At 43.2% G+C, this 14,690-nt stretch overlaps 1 protein-coding gene across 1 annotated transcript in view; it reads right to left on the bottom strand.

The window, feature by feature from the left end:
* LOC134343849 (methyl-CpG-binding domain protein 3-like) overlaps positions 1-14,690 on the bottom strand; it is a 138,899-nt gene that overhangs the window by 92,354 nt on the left and 31,855 nt on the right. The window contains exon 2 of the mRNA XM_063042628.1: positions 13,986-14,145. Coding sequence (XP_062898698.1) covers positions 13,986-14,145 — 160 coding nt within the window. The remainder of the gene's footprint in view (positions 1-13,985; positions 14,146-14,690) is intronic.

The following is a 14,690-nucleotide window of genomic DNA, read 5'->3' on the forward strand; positions in this document are numbered from 1 at the left end:
CTGCCTCTCGGTTTTTTTGCACTACCTTACTTCCCATTTTTCTATTTTCTATTTATGGTTTATAATTTGAATTTTTAATATTTACTAATTTTAACTATTTTTAATATTTATAATATTTAATATTTGTAATCCAGGGAGTGTGAAGCGCAGAATCAAATATCGCTGTGATGATTGTACATTCTAGTACCAATTGTTTGGCGTCAATAAAGTATAAAGTATAATATTAATTTATGCCTTATATATGTGAGTTATCTGTATTGTGTTGTGCACCTTGGTCCAGAAGAACGTTGTTTTGTTTGGTGGTATACATGTGTACGGTTGAATAACAATAAACGAACTTGAACTTGAGTCATATAACAAGCTGGAGTCAAACTATACAACAGTGGAATTACTGATTCAATAGTACCATCAACATCATCTAGCCTACAAAAGACCAAGCAAATCACTGGTGCAGAAATTTGATTGTAACAAGTTTTTGGGGGCCAATGGGCAGAAGGGATGAGCAAGGTCTGGTGAGAAGAGTGAAGCAGCCCTCCGATTGAAACACCATCCATCTGGCTCCGACACTATGGAAACTTTGAATTATTAAAATTCCTGGGTGTGGAGTACTTGACAAGGTTGCATGCTGGCAAAATCAGACACCACCCACACCCCTCCATCCGTTTTCAGTCTTCTAGATTATTACAGCTGTAGTTAGTTTTGTGCACAAACACGCAGAAGATATTTGACAGAGTGGTTAAGATTCAAGATTCATGACTGCTTAATGTAATTTCCAGTACACAAGTGTGAAGGAGAATGAAATAATTGTTACTCCATATCCAATGCAGCATGAAAAACACACAAAAGATGAAGAAAACAATATTTTAAAAAGTGACAGTGGCTGTACGTTAGGTGACTGACAGGAAATAATAAAGTAGTTGTGGAGTTGGTGGGTAGAGGAGTTGCAGTCTTACTACTTGGGGAAACATAGAACATAGAATAGTACAGAACAGTACAGGCCCTTTGGCCCACAATGTTGTGTCGACCCTCAAACCCTGCCTCCCATATAAGCCCCCACCTTAGATTCCTCCATATACCTGTCTAGTAGTCTCTTAAACTTCACTAGTGTATCTGTCTCCACCACTGACTCAGGCAGTGCATTCCATGCACCAACCACTCTCTGAGTAAAAAACCTTCCTCTAATATCCCCCTTGAACTTCCCACCCCTTACCTTAAAGCCATGTCCTCTTGTATTGAGCAGTGGTGCCCTGGGGAAGAGGCGCTGGCTATCCACTCTATCTATTCCTCTTATTATCTTGTACACCTCTATCATGTCTCCTCTCATCCTCCTTCTCTCCAAAGAGTAAAGCCCTAGCTCCCTTAATCTCTGATCATAATGCATACTTTCTAAACCAGGCAGCATCCTGGTAAATCTCCTCTGTACCCTTTCCAATGCTTCCACATCCTTCCTATAGTGAGGTGACCAGAACTGGACACAGTACTCCAAGTGTGGCCTAACCAGAGTTTTATAGAGCAGCATCATTACATCGCGACTCTTAAACTCTATCCCTCGACTTATGAAAGCTAACACCCCATAAGCTTTCTTAACTACCATATCCACCTGTGAGGCAACTTTCTGGGATCTGTGGACATGTACCCCGAGATCCCTCTGCTCCTCCACACTACCAAGTATCCTGCCATTTACTTTGTACTCTACCTTGGAGTTTGTCCTTCCAAAGTGTACCACCTCACACTTCTCCGGGTTGAACTCCATCTGCCACTTCTCAGCCCACTTCTGCATCCTATCAATGTCTCTCTGCAATCTTTGACAATCCTCTACACTATCTACAACACTACCAACCTTTGTGTCATCTGCAAACTTGCCAACCCACCCTTCTACCCCCACATTCAGGTTGTTAATAAAAATCACGAAAAGTAGAGGTCCCAGAACAGATCCTTGTGGGACACCACTAGTCACAATCCTCCAATCTGAATGTACTCCCTCCACCACCACCCTCTGCCTTCTGCAGGCAAGCCAATTCTGAATCCACCTGGCCAAACTTCCCTGGATCCCATGCCTTCTAACTTTCTGAATAAGCCTACCGTGTGGAACCTTGTAAAATGCCTTACTAAAATCCATATAGATCACATCCACTGCACTACCCTCATCTATATGCCTGGTCACCTCCTCAAAGAACTCCATCAGGCTTGTTAGACACGATCTGCCCTTCACAAAGCCATGCTGACTGTCCCTGGTCAGACCATGATTCTCTAAATGCCTATAGATCCTATCTCTAAGAATCTTTTCCAACAGCTTTCCCACTGCAGACGTAAGGCTCACTGGTCTATAATTACCCGGACTATCCCTACTACCTTTTTTGAACAAGGGAACAACATTCGCCTCCCTCCAATCCTCTGGTACCATTCCCGTGGACAACGAGGACATAAAGATCCTAGCCAGAGGCTCAGCAATCTCTTCTCTCGTCTCGTGGAGTAGCCGGGGGAATATTCCGTCAGGCCCCGGGGACTTATCTGTCCTAATGTATTTTAACAACCCCAACACCTCCTCTCCCTTAATATCAGCATGCTCCAGAACATCAACCTCACTTATATTGTCCTCACCATCATCAAGTTCCCTCTCATTGGTGAATACCGAAGAGAAGTATTCATTGAGGACCTCGTTCACTTCCACAGCCTCCAGTCACATCTTCCCACCTTTATCTCTACTTGGTCCTACCTTCACTCTTGTCATCCTTTTTTTCTTCACATAATTGAAGAATGCCTTGGGGATTTTCTTTACCCTACTCGCCAAGGCCTTCTCATGCCCCCTTCTTGCTCTTCTCAGCCCCTTCTTAAGCTCCTTTCTTGCTTCCCTATATTCTTCAATAGACCCAGCTGATCCTTGCTTCCTAAACCTCATGTATGCTGCCTTCTTCCTCCTGACTAGATTTTCCACCTCACTTGTCACCCATGGTTCCTTCACCCTACCATTCTTTATCTTCCTCACCGGGACAAATTTATCCTTTACATCCCGCAAGAGATCTCTAAACATCGACCACATGTCCATAGTACATTTCCCTGCAAAAACGTCAACCCAATTCACACCCGCAAGTTCTAGCCTTATAGCCTCATAATTCGCCTTTCCCCAATTAAAAATTTTCCTGTCCTCTTTGATTCTATCCTTTTCCATGATAATTATAAAGGCCAGGGAGCGGTGGTCACTGTGCCCCAGATGCTCACCCACTGAGAGATCTGTGACCTGACCCGGTTCATTACCTAGTACTAGATCTAGTATGGCATTCCCCCTGGTCGGCCTGTCCACATACTGTGACAGGAATCCATCCTGGACACACTTGACAAATTCTGCCCCATCTAAACCCTTGGAACGAATCAGGTGCCAATCAATATTAGGGAAGTTAATGTCACCCATGATAACAACCCTGTTATTTTTGCACCTTTCCAAAATCTGCCTCCCAATCTGCTCCTCTGTATCTCTGCTGCTACCATGGGGCCTATAGAATACCCCCAATAGAGTAACTGCTCCCTTCCTGTTCCTGACTTCCACCCATATTGACTCAAAAGAGGATCCTGCTACATTACCTACCCTTTCTGTAGCTGTAATAGTATCCCTGACCAGTAATGCCACCCCTCCTCCCCTTTTTCCTCCCTCACTATCCCTTTTAAAGCACTGAAATCCAGGAATATTGAGAATCCGTTCCTGCCCTGGTGCCAGCCAAATCTCTGTAATGGCCACTACATCATAATTCCATGTATGTATCCAAGCTCTCAGTTCATCACCTTTGTTCCTGATGCTTCTTGCATTGAGGTACACACATTTCAATCCTTCTACCTTACTGTCTTTACACTGTTTATTCTGCTTCTCTTTCCTCAAAGCCTCTCTGTATGTTAGATCTGGATTTACTCCATGCACTTCTTTCACTGCTCTATCGCTCTGGGTCCCATCCCCCTCGCAAATTAGTTTAAACCATCCAGAACCATGCTAGCAAACCTACCTGCAAGGATATTGCTCCCCCTCGAGTTCAGGTGCAACCCATCCAATCTGTACAGGTCCCACCTTCCCCAGAAGAGATCCCAATGATCTAAAAATCTAAAACCCTGCTCCCTGCACCAACTCCTCAGCCACGCATTCAACTGCCATCTCCTCCAATTCTTACCATCTCTGTCACGTAGCACTGGCAGCAATCCTGAGAACGTCACCCTTAAGTTCCTGTTCTTCAGCCTTCTGCCTAATTCCCGAAACTCACACTTCAGGACCTCATCCTTCTTCCTGCCTATGTCGTTGGTCCCAACATGTATCACGACTTCTGGTTGCTTTCCCTCTCGTACCAGGATGTAGTGCACCCGGTCAGAGACATCCCGGACCCTGGCACCCGGGAGGCAACAAACCATGCGGGTGTCCTTCTCACGTCTACAAAATCTCCTGTCTGCTCCCTTGACTATAGTCTCCAATGACAACAGCTCTCCTCTTCTCTGTCCCACCCTTCTGCACCACAGGGTCAGACTCAGTGCCGGAGGCCCTGCCACCGTGGCTCACACCTGGTCGGTCGTTCCCGCCAACAGTATCCAGGACGGTAAACTTATTATTCAGGGGAATGGCTACAGGGGTGCTCTGCACTACCTGTCTGCTCACCTTTGCTTTCCCCCCTCTGACTGTCACCCAATGACCTGCTTCCGACAGCCTAGGTGTGACTACCTCCCTGTAGCTCTCATCTATGACTGCCTCATTCTCCCTTATGAGTCGAAGGTCATCCAGCTGCTGCTCCAGATTCCTTACACGGTCTTCCAGATCACCCAGCCGTATGCACTTCTGACAGATGTGACTCTGCGGGAGAGGGGAGTTCCCCCAAGACTGCCACATCTCACATGAGAGGCACATCACCATCTCAGGAGACATTGTAAAAACTAACTGCAAGCTAGCTTGTCCTCCGCCTCTTCTCGTTGAAGCCACCCGAGTCAAAGCCTCAAAGCTCCACTCCTTCACTGGCCCACTCACGCTCTCTGTTTTTGAGTCTGGTGGTCCTGGCATGGATGCTACACAGCCTCCTTCCTGAGCGGAGTGGGGCAAACAGTCCACGAGCAAGGTGAGTAGGATCCTTCGTGATTTTACTGACCCTTTTCCAGCCCTTTTCTGTACATCTGTCCTAGGTGGCGGGTAGGCTGGTGCCAGTGAATACATATGATGTGTTGCACTTCATTAGTCACAGGATTGACTTCTCTGGTTAGACCACACTTGGAATATTGTGTTCAGTTCTGATCATCTCATTATAGGGTTCAGGGGAGGCTCTTATGTTTTGTAACTTCAAATCATTAAAATAATTCAAAGGAAGACACACAAATCAAAAATGTGAGTCCAACTTTGTGTTTACTTTAGGCTTAAGTAAATAAGAATACTTAATCAACTATATACAAGATTACTCAAATATTATCGAAATATTAAATACACAACACTCCTCCCCACTTAGCTATAGACTCCAACTCAATATAGAAAGCATCTCAACTATATATACAGCATACTATTCAATATAACAACTACACACAGTATAGTAAATTTAAAATTGTCGCATTCAGTCCTAAAGTTTTACTTGTTGTGAAGGATTTCTTATTCCAGTGGGATAACGGTAAGATTTGTGGTTGTGAAACAATCTCAGGTTCTGGTGCCTCCTCCAGGGTGATTGTAGAAGTTGACTCTGAGACAGCAGGAAGTGGTTTAAGACCACAATATACATCAACAGAATTAAGCTATTTGGCCCAACATCTACTCTGCCATTTCATCATGGCTGATCCATTTTGCTCTCAGCCCCAGTCTCCTGCTTTTTCTCCATAACCTTTCACACCCTGACTAATCAAGAATCTATTGACCTCTGCCTTAAATACACCCAATGACCTGGCCTCTACAGCTGCCTGTGGCAACAGACTCCACAGATTCACCACAATCTGGCTAAATAAATTCCTCCACATCTCCGTTCAAAATGGACATCCCCCTATTCTGTGGCTCTGTCCTCTAGTGTTATCGACTCCCCCACCATAGGAAACATCCTCTCCACATCCACTGAATCAAGGCTTTTCAACACTTGACAGGGTTCTGATAGCGTTAGCTGCCTTTCTTGTCCTTTTTGCAGCGTTTCCCTCCGGATCTACTATGACTCTTGCTTCTCCCCTTTTCCAGGCATCTTTCTCTCTCCTTTTCATTCTCGGATTCCTTCTCTCTTTCACACCTGTCTCTTTCTCATTAACATTCTTTCCCTATCTTTCTTCCCTCCTTTTCAACTTCTTAACTTTCTATTTCTCAGCTTCTTCTTTTTAAGATATGCATCTTGAAGGTCTATTAAGTTTACTGGTGTATTCTCTTATTAATCCTTCTATTGCTCCCTTTACGAACTCATCACTACTCTTGGTTTCCTCATCCACAGCATCATATGACAAAGCCTCTTCTTTTGTATTCTTACTGACTCTTTCCTTTTTGGCCTTCGGTCTTTTCATTCACTTTTACAAGCAGCTTTTTGTCTCCCACTTGAAGTTCATGTAACAACCTTAATGCAGGCACAATAGATTCTGGTTCTTTATACTCATAAGAGCTGAATGCTTTCAACTTTCCTGAAGCTCCGTGAACTCTCTTCCAGCCTAAAATCAAGCCGCGCTTCACAAGCAACTGCCCAATTAACATATTAGATGCTTTCTCAGATGCATTGTCAAAAAAACTGTTGTAGTCGGACCACTGCTATCTTCACTTTCATGATTCCTCTGAGCAGCATGATCGATTCTTGGTCCAATATGCTTTCCAAGCAGAGGCACAGAGGCTGGCACCAACACCCGCTTGCCCTCTGTTGGGCAACAGTTCATGGTGTACAGCATGGAGACAGCTTTGGCATCATCAAATACCTTTCAAAATTCGTTTTCAGTTGGCTTCATTGCAGAGGACGTGGCAAGCAAACAGTGGATGGATCTCCATCCAAGTAGAAGTTGCCTCACCCAATAATATCCCCACAATGCTGACCCTCCTGTGTTTACCACATACAAGCTTAATGTGGCTTGCTGGCTGTAGTATTTCACTGTCATGAATGCCATTCCCACAGGAATGATCTTTTCTCTGGTACAAGTCCCAGTCGGATATCTGCAGGCTTCAGTTTAGTATCTTTGAAACGCTGCTTAAAGTCAATTTGTGGAATGACTTAAACAGCTGAACTAGTGACCAATTCCATTTTAATTAGTTTGTCATTCACTTCTGATGTAAACCATATTTCTTGTCTACTGTTAGATTTCACAGTGTAAATCTGAAGGATACCCAGTCCTGTTTACTCTTATCATATTTTTCATCAACAGATTAATGCTCTTTTTGAAACCAGCTTGATTTTTTATCTTTTTCTCTTCCCTGTGAAGCCAATTTATTTTCATCTGCCTGACATACTCTTTGTATGTGTCCTACTTCTAGCATTCCAAAACCTGCATATGTTTGGTGTATATGAGCCCCTGCCACAACGGTAACAAAATTTGTTCAGTCAGGCAGGTTTCAGCTTAGATGTCACATTTTTGTTCATACTCGCTTTCATTCCTGACTGCGTCTGTCTGCGGATTCCATTAAAACAACAATTTTAACTGCACTTTTAAATGTAAGCTGGGCTTCAGTCAGGAGCCTTTTTAATGTTTTCTTTTAAGATTCCACTACCTTTTAGTGTATCATTAAACCCATTACAAAACTGACAATGCTCAATCTCTTCAATTCAGCCATGTATGCCGAAACAGGCTCACCTTTCTTTTGATTCAGCTTATGAAATCCAAAGTGATCTGTAATCAATCATAGTTTTGGTCCTAAGTGTTTCTGCATTACTTTCACAATGTAGTAAAGCTTATTTCTGTTGTTTTGGTTGGAGCTGTCAACTTTGAGCAAACTGTATACATTTAAACCCAGTGCACTGAGCAAAATTGACATCTGTTTCTCATTGGCTTCAAAATGCTGTTCAGTCTACTCAGTATATAAACTCCAGTTATCTATTATGTAAGCAACCGCATCAATCTTTCTGAGTTAGCCAGGTATTTCTGCTTTTTAATTTATCATCACCCATTACTTACTGATAATGAAGCCATAAACTCTTCCACTTACTGCCTTTTTTTAAAAACTTAACAGTCTGCACCTGCTGGGCTGCTTTTTTTTTTACTTGCAGTTCCTCTCTGCACATTTGATGGGGAGGGGAAGACAACTTTGGTGATCCTTTGATGGTTTCTACTATCCTCTGTAGGGTCTTGTGGCTTCAGTACCACACAATGATGCAGCCAGATAATTATATCAAAATCAGAACCAGCATATATCGTGAAGTTCGTTCACTTTGCACACAAAGCTGCAGTCCCCATTGGTTTTATTTTTATTGGATCGAAGCAGTAATGAGTAGTGAAGCTCAGTATGGAGGATGCACCATTCAAGGTATATTTTTAATTTACCTGCGCTCTTCTGGGTCCAATAGATCGCGTCCAGACTAAGTTTTAACAGCATGACTTCTAATAGCTGCTCATCTTAGAGCATTTTTCACAACATTGAACATATTTTTCACAATATCATGTGATATTAAACAAGATTCTGAATGCCCTGCCAGGGGTGGTAGCAGAGGCAAATACATTAGGGACATTTTAAGAGCATTTTAGATAGGCACATGAATGAAAGAAAAATGGAGGGCTATGTGGGACAGAAGGGTAAGATTCATCTTGGAGTAGATTGAAAGGGACTATATTGTGGTGTTCGATGTTCTTTGTTAAAGCATTCACGTATCTTTGTGCATAACATTATTGCCTCTATTTGTAATCACCATTCCCTTTAAGTTCCGTGGATGCATGGCTGTGCAGTAACTGAAATGTTCTCACACAACTGTAATTTTCTTTTGTATGTTTTATTATAGTGCCATGCAGTTTTCAGGCCACGTTAAAATTTCCTGCTCGGAGCAATGATTGGTCTGCACAGCCGTAAAAAAATTTAAGAGGGAAATTTGCTTGTAATCCTAGTTAAGGTCTTGTTGAAGGGAGAGAAATGGATCCTCATGACAGATCTGCAAGAAGCACAGATTGATCGTCTACCTTCACTGTTTGAAGCAAGAGGGAAAATAACAGTGGTAGATCATAGCAACACACATAAAAGTTGCTGGTGAACGCAGCAGGCCAGGCAGCATCTCTAGGAAGAGGTGCAGTCGACGTTTCGGGCCGAGACCCTTCGTCAGGACTAACTGAAGGAAGAGTGAGTAAGGGATTTAAAAGTTGGAGGGGGAGGGGGAGATCCAAAATGATAGGAGAAGACAGGAGGGGGAGGGATGGAGCCAAGAGCTGGACAGGTGATAGGCAAAAGGAATATGAGAGGATCATGGGACAGGAGGTCCGGGAAGAAAGACGGTGGGGGGGGGGTGGGTGACCCCAGAGGATGGGCAAGGGGTATATTCAGAGGGACAGAGGGAGAAAAAGGAGAGTGAGAGAAAGAATGTGTGTATAAAAATAAGTAACAGATGGGGTATGAGGGGGAGGTGGGGCATTAGCGGAAGTTAGAGAAGTTGATGTACATGCCATCAGGTTGGAGGCTACCCAGATGGAATATAAGGTGTTGTTCCTCCAACCTGAGTGTGGCTTCATCTTTACAGTAGAGGAGGCCGTGGATAGACATGTCAGAATGGGAATGGGATGTGGAATTAAAATGTGTGGCTACTGGGAGATCCTGCTTTCTCTGGCAGACAGAGCGTAGATGTTCAGCAAAGCGGTCTCCCAGTCTGTGTCGGGTCTCGCCAATATATAAAAGGCCACATCGGGAGCACCGGATGCAGTATATCACCCCAGCCGACTCACAGGTGAAGTGTTGCCTCACCTGGAAGGACTGTTTGGGGCCCTGAATGGTGGTAAGGGAGGAAGTGTAAGGGCATGTGTAGCACTTGTAGATCATACTCTGCTTCCAGGATGATCTGCGTTGTAAAAAGCAACATGATGTGATAATTTGATTCCTAAACCAGGTGTGTACTTCAGTAGTCAAAGGCACCATTGATGATTAGCCATGTATAATGCAGAACAGAAATCCTCCTTGTGCCATTCCTCATTGGTCCTCAAAGAGATTGTACAGAGCATAATAAATCTGAGGACAGTGAGTCAATAACCCACCCCTGCAGAGGTCTCATTAACACCATTATTGTTTACTGATTATTGTGCCGTTGAGTGTTTACTGTTTACCTGTGCTGCACTTTTGAAAGTATGTACGTTGACTATTTATTTACTTATTGAGATACAGTGCAGAACAGGCCCTTCAATCTGCACCACCCAGCAATCCCCCGATTTAATCCTAGCCAATGACCAATTAACCTACCAACTGGCACATCTATGGACTGTGGGAGGAAATCAGAGCACCCGGAGGAAACCCACATAGTCACAGGGAGAACATGCAGGCAAGCAGCAGGAATATTTGTGGTAATATTTCGCTTTATGTGATTTCTGTGATATATGCTATGTGGGAGCACCGTGGTCTGAAAGATTTATTCTGTCAGACACTGGGCTTGGAGAGAACGGGTTCGCAGTTACAACCAAAAGAAACCACAAGAAGAAAAAAATAAACATTTTACTCCACTACGCTTGCTCCAGACATATCCTAAATACAAGCTGTTGGAATTATTGAATGCAAAAATGGATTTTAAAGTTTAAAAGAGGGCAAAAAGAGGTCGGGTAAATACAGCTTATATTGCAGGAATAAGGCATAGTTATAGAATAGCTAATGACAATAGGAACTAATTATCAACATTAACAGGAAAACCAAGTGGACGTCAATACTGTTTAAAAAATTAATTATTATCAATATCTACTATAAAAAAGCAGTTTCTTGCTCCAGGGTGTCAACATCTCTGAAGATCCACCCTGGGCCTAACATATTGATCCAATTACAAAGAGGCTGCACCAGCCGCTATATTACATTAGGGGTTCGAGGAGATTTGCTATGTCACCAAAGACTAGCAGGTTTCTACAGATGTACTGCGGAGTGCATTCTAACTGATTGCATCACCGTCTGGTAGGGAGGGGCCAATGCACAGGATCAGAAAAAGCTGCAGAAAGTTCTGAACTCAGCCAGCTCCACCATGGGTAATAGCCTCCCCCACCATCAAGAACACTTCAAAACAACATGTCAAAAGTAGGCAGCAACCGTCCCTCACCATTGAGGTGGTGCTACTACAGCCTGAAGATACACACTCAACATTTTAAGAAGAGTTTCTTCCCCTTCACCGTCAGATTTCTGAACAGACAGTGAACCCATGAACACTATCTCACCACTTTTTACTCTTTATTATATATAGATATTACACTGTACTGCCGCCACAAAACAATAAACTGCACCATATATGTCAGTGATAATAAACCCGATTCTGATTAACTGAGTGTTATACTTTCATTTATCCTCCCCAGCACCCAGGACATTTTCAAGGAGTGATACCTTCATGAAGGACCCCCACCACCCAGGACATGCCCTCTTCTCACTGCTACCATCAGGGAGGAGGTACAGGAGTGTGAATGCACACATTCAACAATTCAGCAATAGCTTCTTCCCCTGTGCCATCAGATTAATGAATGGACATTGAACCCATGAACACTACCTCACTACGTTCCACTCTTTTTGCACTACGTACTTACTTTAACATTTTAAATCTATATATACTATCTATAGTAATGTAGCTTTTATTATGTATTGAAATGTACTGCTCCCACAAAACAACAGATTTCACAACATATGCCAGTGATATTAAACCTGATTCTGGTTATTTCTTTAGTCAATTCTTTCTCTCCCTTTGTTTTGCATAGAACATATTATCCCACTACTGCCCAGATTGAACAAGAAGACCATTAAAATGGAGGCTTCATCTACTTAAATCACTTTGCAAGAATGATCCAATTCAATTCAAACTTTTATCATAATTTCTTCTTCTAGGATTTGCCTTTAGCTCAGTGGCACTCCTATATTGATGACTGTGCAGAGGATCCTACATGGAAGAACTTACCTGAAGAAATCAATCAGCTCAAATCTATCAGGGATGGGGGTAGAGGCCAGATACAGTATGGGTGTTTAAGAGACTATTAGATGAGCACATGGATAATAGGAAAATAAAAGGCTATGTAGGAGATCGGGTGGAGAGATGTCTTTACTAAAGGAGGTGCAAGGTGTTCCTTCTCTCCTCTAGCCTGAAAATCACCCTTGGGCAAGGTGTAGCACCTACTTAGCCTCCTGATCAGGGTCACGTGAACCATGGGAGCAGGTGGTGGACGGTCGTATGAGCTGTTGGTGCACATCACAAGTCCTGGTTACATGACCACTGACACCAGGCAGACAATCTCTGCAGAGTATTGATAATCGCTGGGGTCACCCATCTTGTAAAGACACTGCCCGACAAACGGCAAAGGCAAACCACTCCTGTAGAAAAGTTTGCCAAGAACAATCATGGTCATGGAAAGACAATGACTGCCTGCCCATGTCGTAAGACGTGGCACATAACGAACAAAGCATTAGATTGGTCTTAGAGTAGGTTATAAGGTCGGCACAACATTGTGGGCCAAAGGGCCTGTACTGTGCTGTAATGTTCTATGTTCAACCACCACCTCATGGCACAGGATATAAGACCATAAGATACAGGAGTAGAATTAGGCCATTCAGCCCATTGAGCCTGCTCCGCCATCCAATCGTGGTTCATCCCGGATCCCAATCAACTCTACATACCTGCCTTCTTGCCATATCCTTTAATGCCCTGACCGACCAACTTCTGCCTTAAATATACCCACAGACCTTCCACAGATTCACTACTCTCTGGCTAAAAAAGTTCTTCCTCACCTCTGTTCTGAAATGTCACCCCTCAGTTTTGAGGCTGTGCCCTCTAATTCTGGATACCTCTACCATAGGAAACATCCTCTCCACATCCACCCTATCTAGTCCTTTCACCTTTTGGTCGGCTTCAATGAGAACCACCCCCCCTCCATATTCTTCTAAACTTGACCCAAAGCTGCCAAATGCAACTCATATGTTAATCCATTCATTCCCAGAACCTCCTCTGGACTCTCTCCAATGACAACACATCCCTTCTGAGATATGGGTCTCAAAACTGTTGCGGATTGACTAGTGTCTCATAAAGCCTCAGCATCATCTCTTTGCTTTTATATTCTATCCCCCTTGAAATAAATGCCAACATTCCATTTGCCTTGTTTACCATAGACACAACCTGTAAATTAACCTTCTTAGAGTCTTGCACATTAGATAATCCCCCCCATCAGATAATAGTCCGCACTATTATTCCTTCTGCCAAAATGCATTATCATACATTTCCCAACATTGTGTTCCATCTGCCACTTTTTTGCCCATTCTTCCATTTTGTCTAAGTCCTACTGCAATCTCATTTGCTCTTCGGCACTATCTACCCCTTCATCTATCTTTGTATCATCCGCAAATCATCCAAATCACTGACAATGTGAAAAGTAGCTGTCCAATACTGACCCCTGAGGAACACCACTAATCATTAACAGCCAACCAGAAAAGGCCCCTTTTATCCCCACTCGCTGCCTCTTGCCTGTCAGCCATTCCTCTATCCATGTCAGTTTCATTCCTGTAACACCATAGGATTTTATCTTAAGCAGCCTCACATGTGGCACCTTATCAAACGCCTTCTGAAAATCTAAGTAAGTGACATCTACTTCCTCTCCTTTTTTCACCTGCTTGTTACTTCCTTGAAGAACTCTAACAGATTAGTCAGGCAAGATTTCCCTTCACAGAAACCATGCCAACTTACTTTATTTTATCATTAGTCTACCTCAAAACCTCATGCTTAATAATAGATTCCAACACTTTCCCAACCACTGAGGTTAGGCTAACAGGCCTATAATTCCCTTTCTTTTGCCTTCCTCCCTCCTTAAAGAGTGCTCCAAGGACAATATTTATGGAAAAAAATACTTAAAAATTTAAATCTGAAACACACCTGGAGAAGAAAAACGAAAAGATACCATACCTTTGCTTGATTGATTACTTCATTCCGGAGACGCTGTTTATTCCTCTGTAGTTTATTGGGCATCATCTTCCCAGTCCGGAAGTCAAAGCTGCTGAGGTCGATACTGTTTCCCAGATATCGAGCCAGCTGAGGTTTACTCCTGAACTTCTTCCCACTTGGGCTGAAAGGCAGAAGGGAAAATAGATGGTCTAGTACCAGTTGACAAAGGACATGCACGCCAAATGGCAGTCACAACAAAGCACACAGGAGTTTAAACAAGGAAGTATGCAAGAGTGAAAATTCATACATACACCATACAGATTTATACACTCAGTTGCAATTTTATTAGGTACACAAATACACCTGCTCGTTAATGTAAATATCTAATCAGCCAATTACATGGCTGCACTCAATGCACAAAAACATGCAGAAACAGTCAACACAAACAAAATGCTAGAGGAACTCAGCAGGCCAGGCAGCATCTATGAAAATTAATAAACAGTTGACGTTTCAGGCCGAGACCCTTCATCAGGACTGGAAAGAAAGGGGGAAGAACATAGATTAAGGTGGTGCAGGGAGGGGAAGGGTTACAATCCAGAGGTGACAGGTGAAGCCAGACGGGTGGGGGAGGTGGGATGAAGCAAGTTGCTGGGAGCTGATAGCTCTAAACATCTAAATGAGAAAGAAATGTGATTTACGTGACTTTGACCATGGAATAATTGCTGG

This window comes from Mobula hypostoma, chromosome 3 (assembly GCF_963921235.1).
Source record: "Mobula hypostoma chromosome 3, sMobHyp1.1, whole genome shotgun sequence".
Taxonomy (NCBI): Eukaryota; Metazoa; Chordata; class Chondrichthyes; order Myliobatiformes; family Myliobatidae; genus Mobula; species Mobula hypostoma.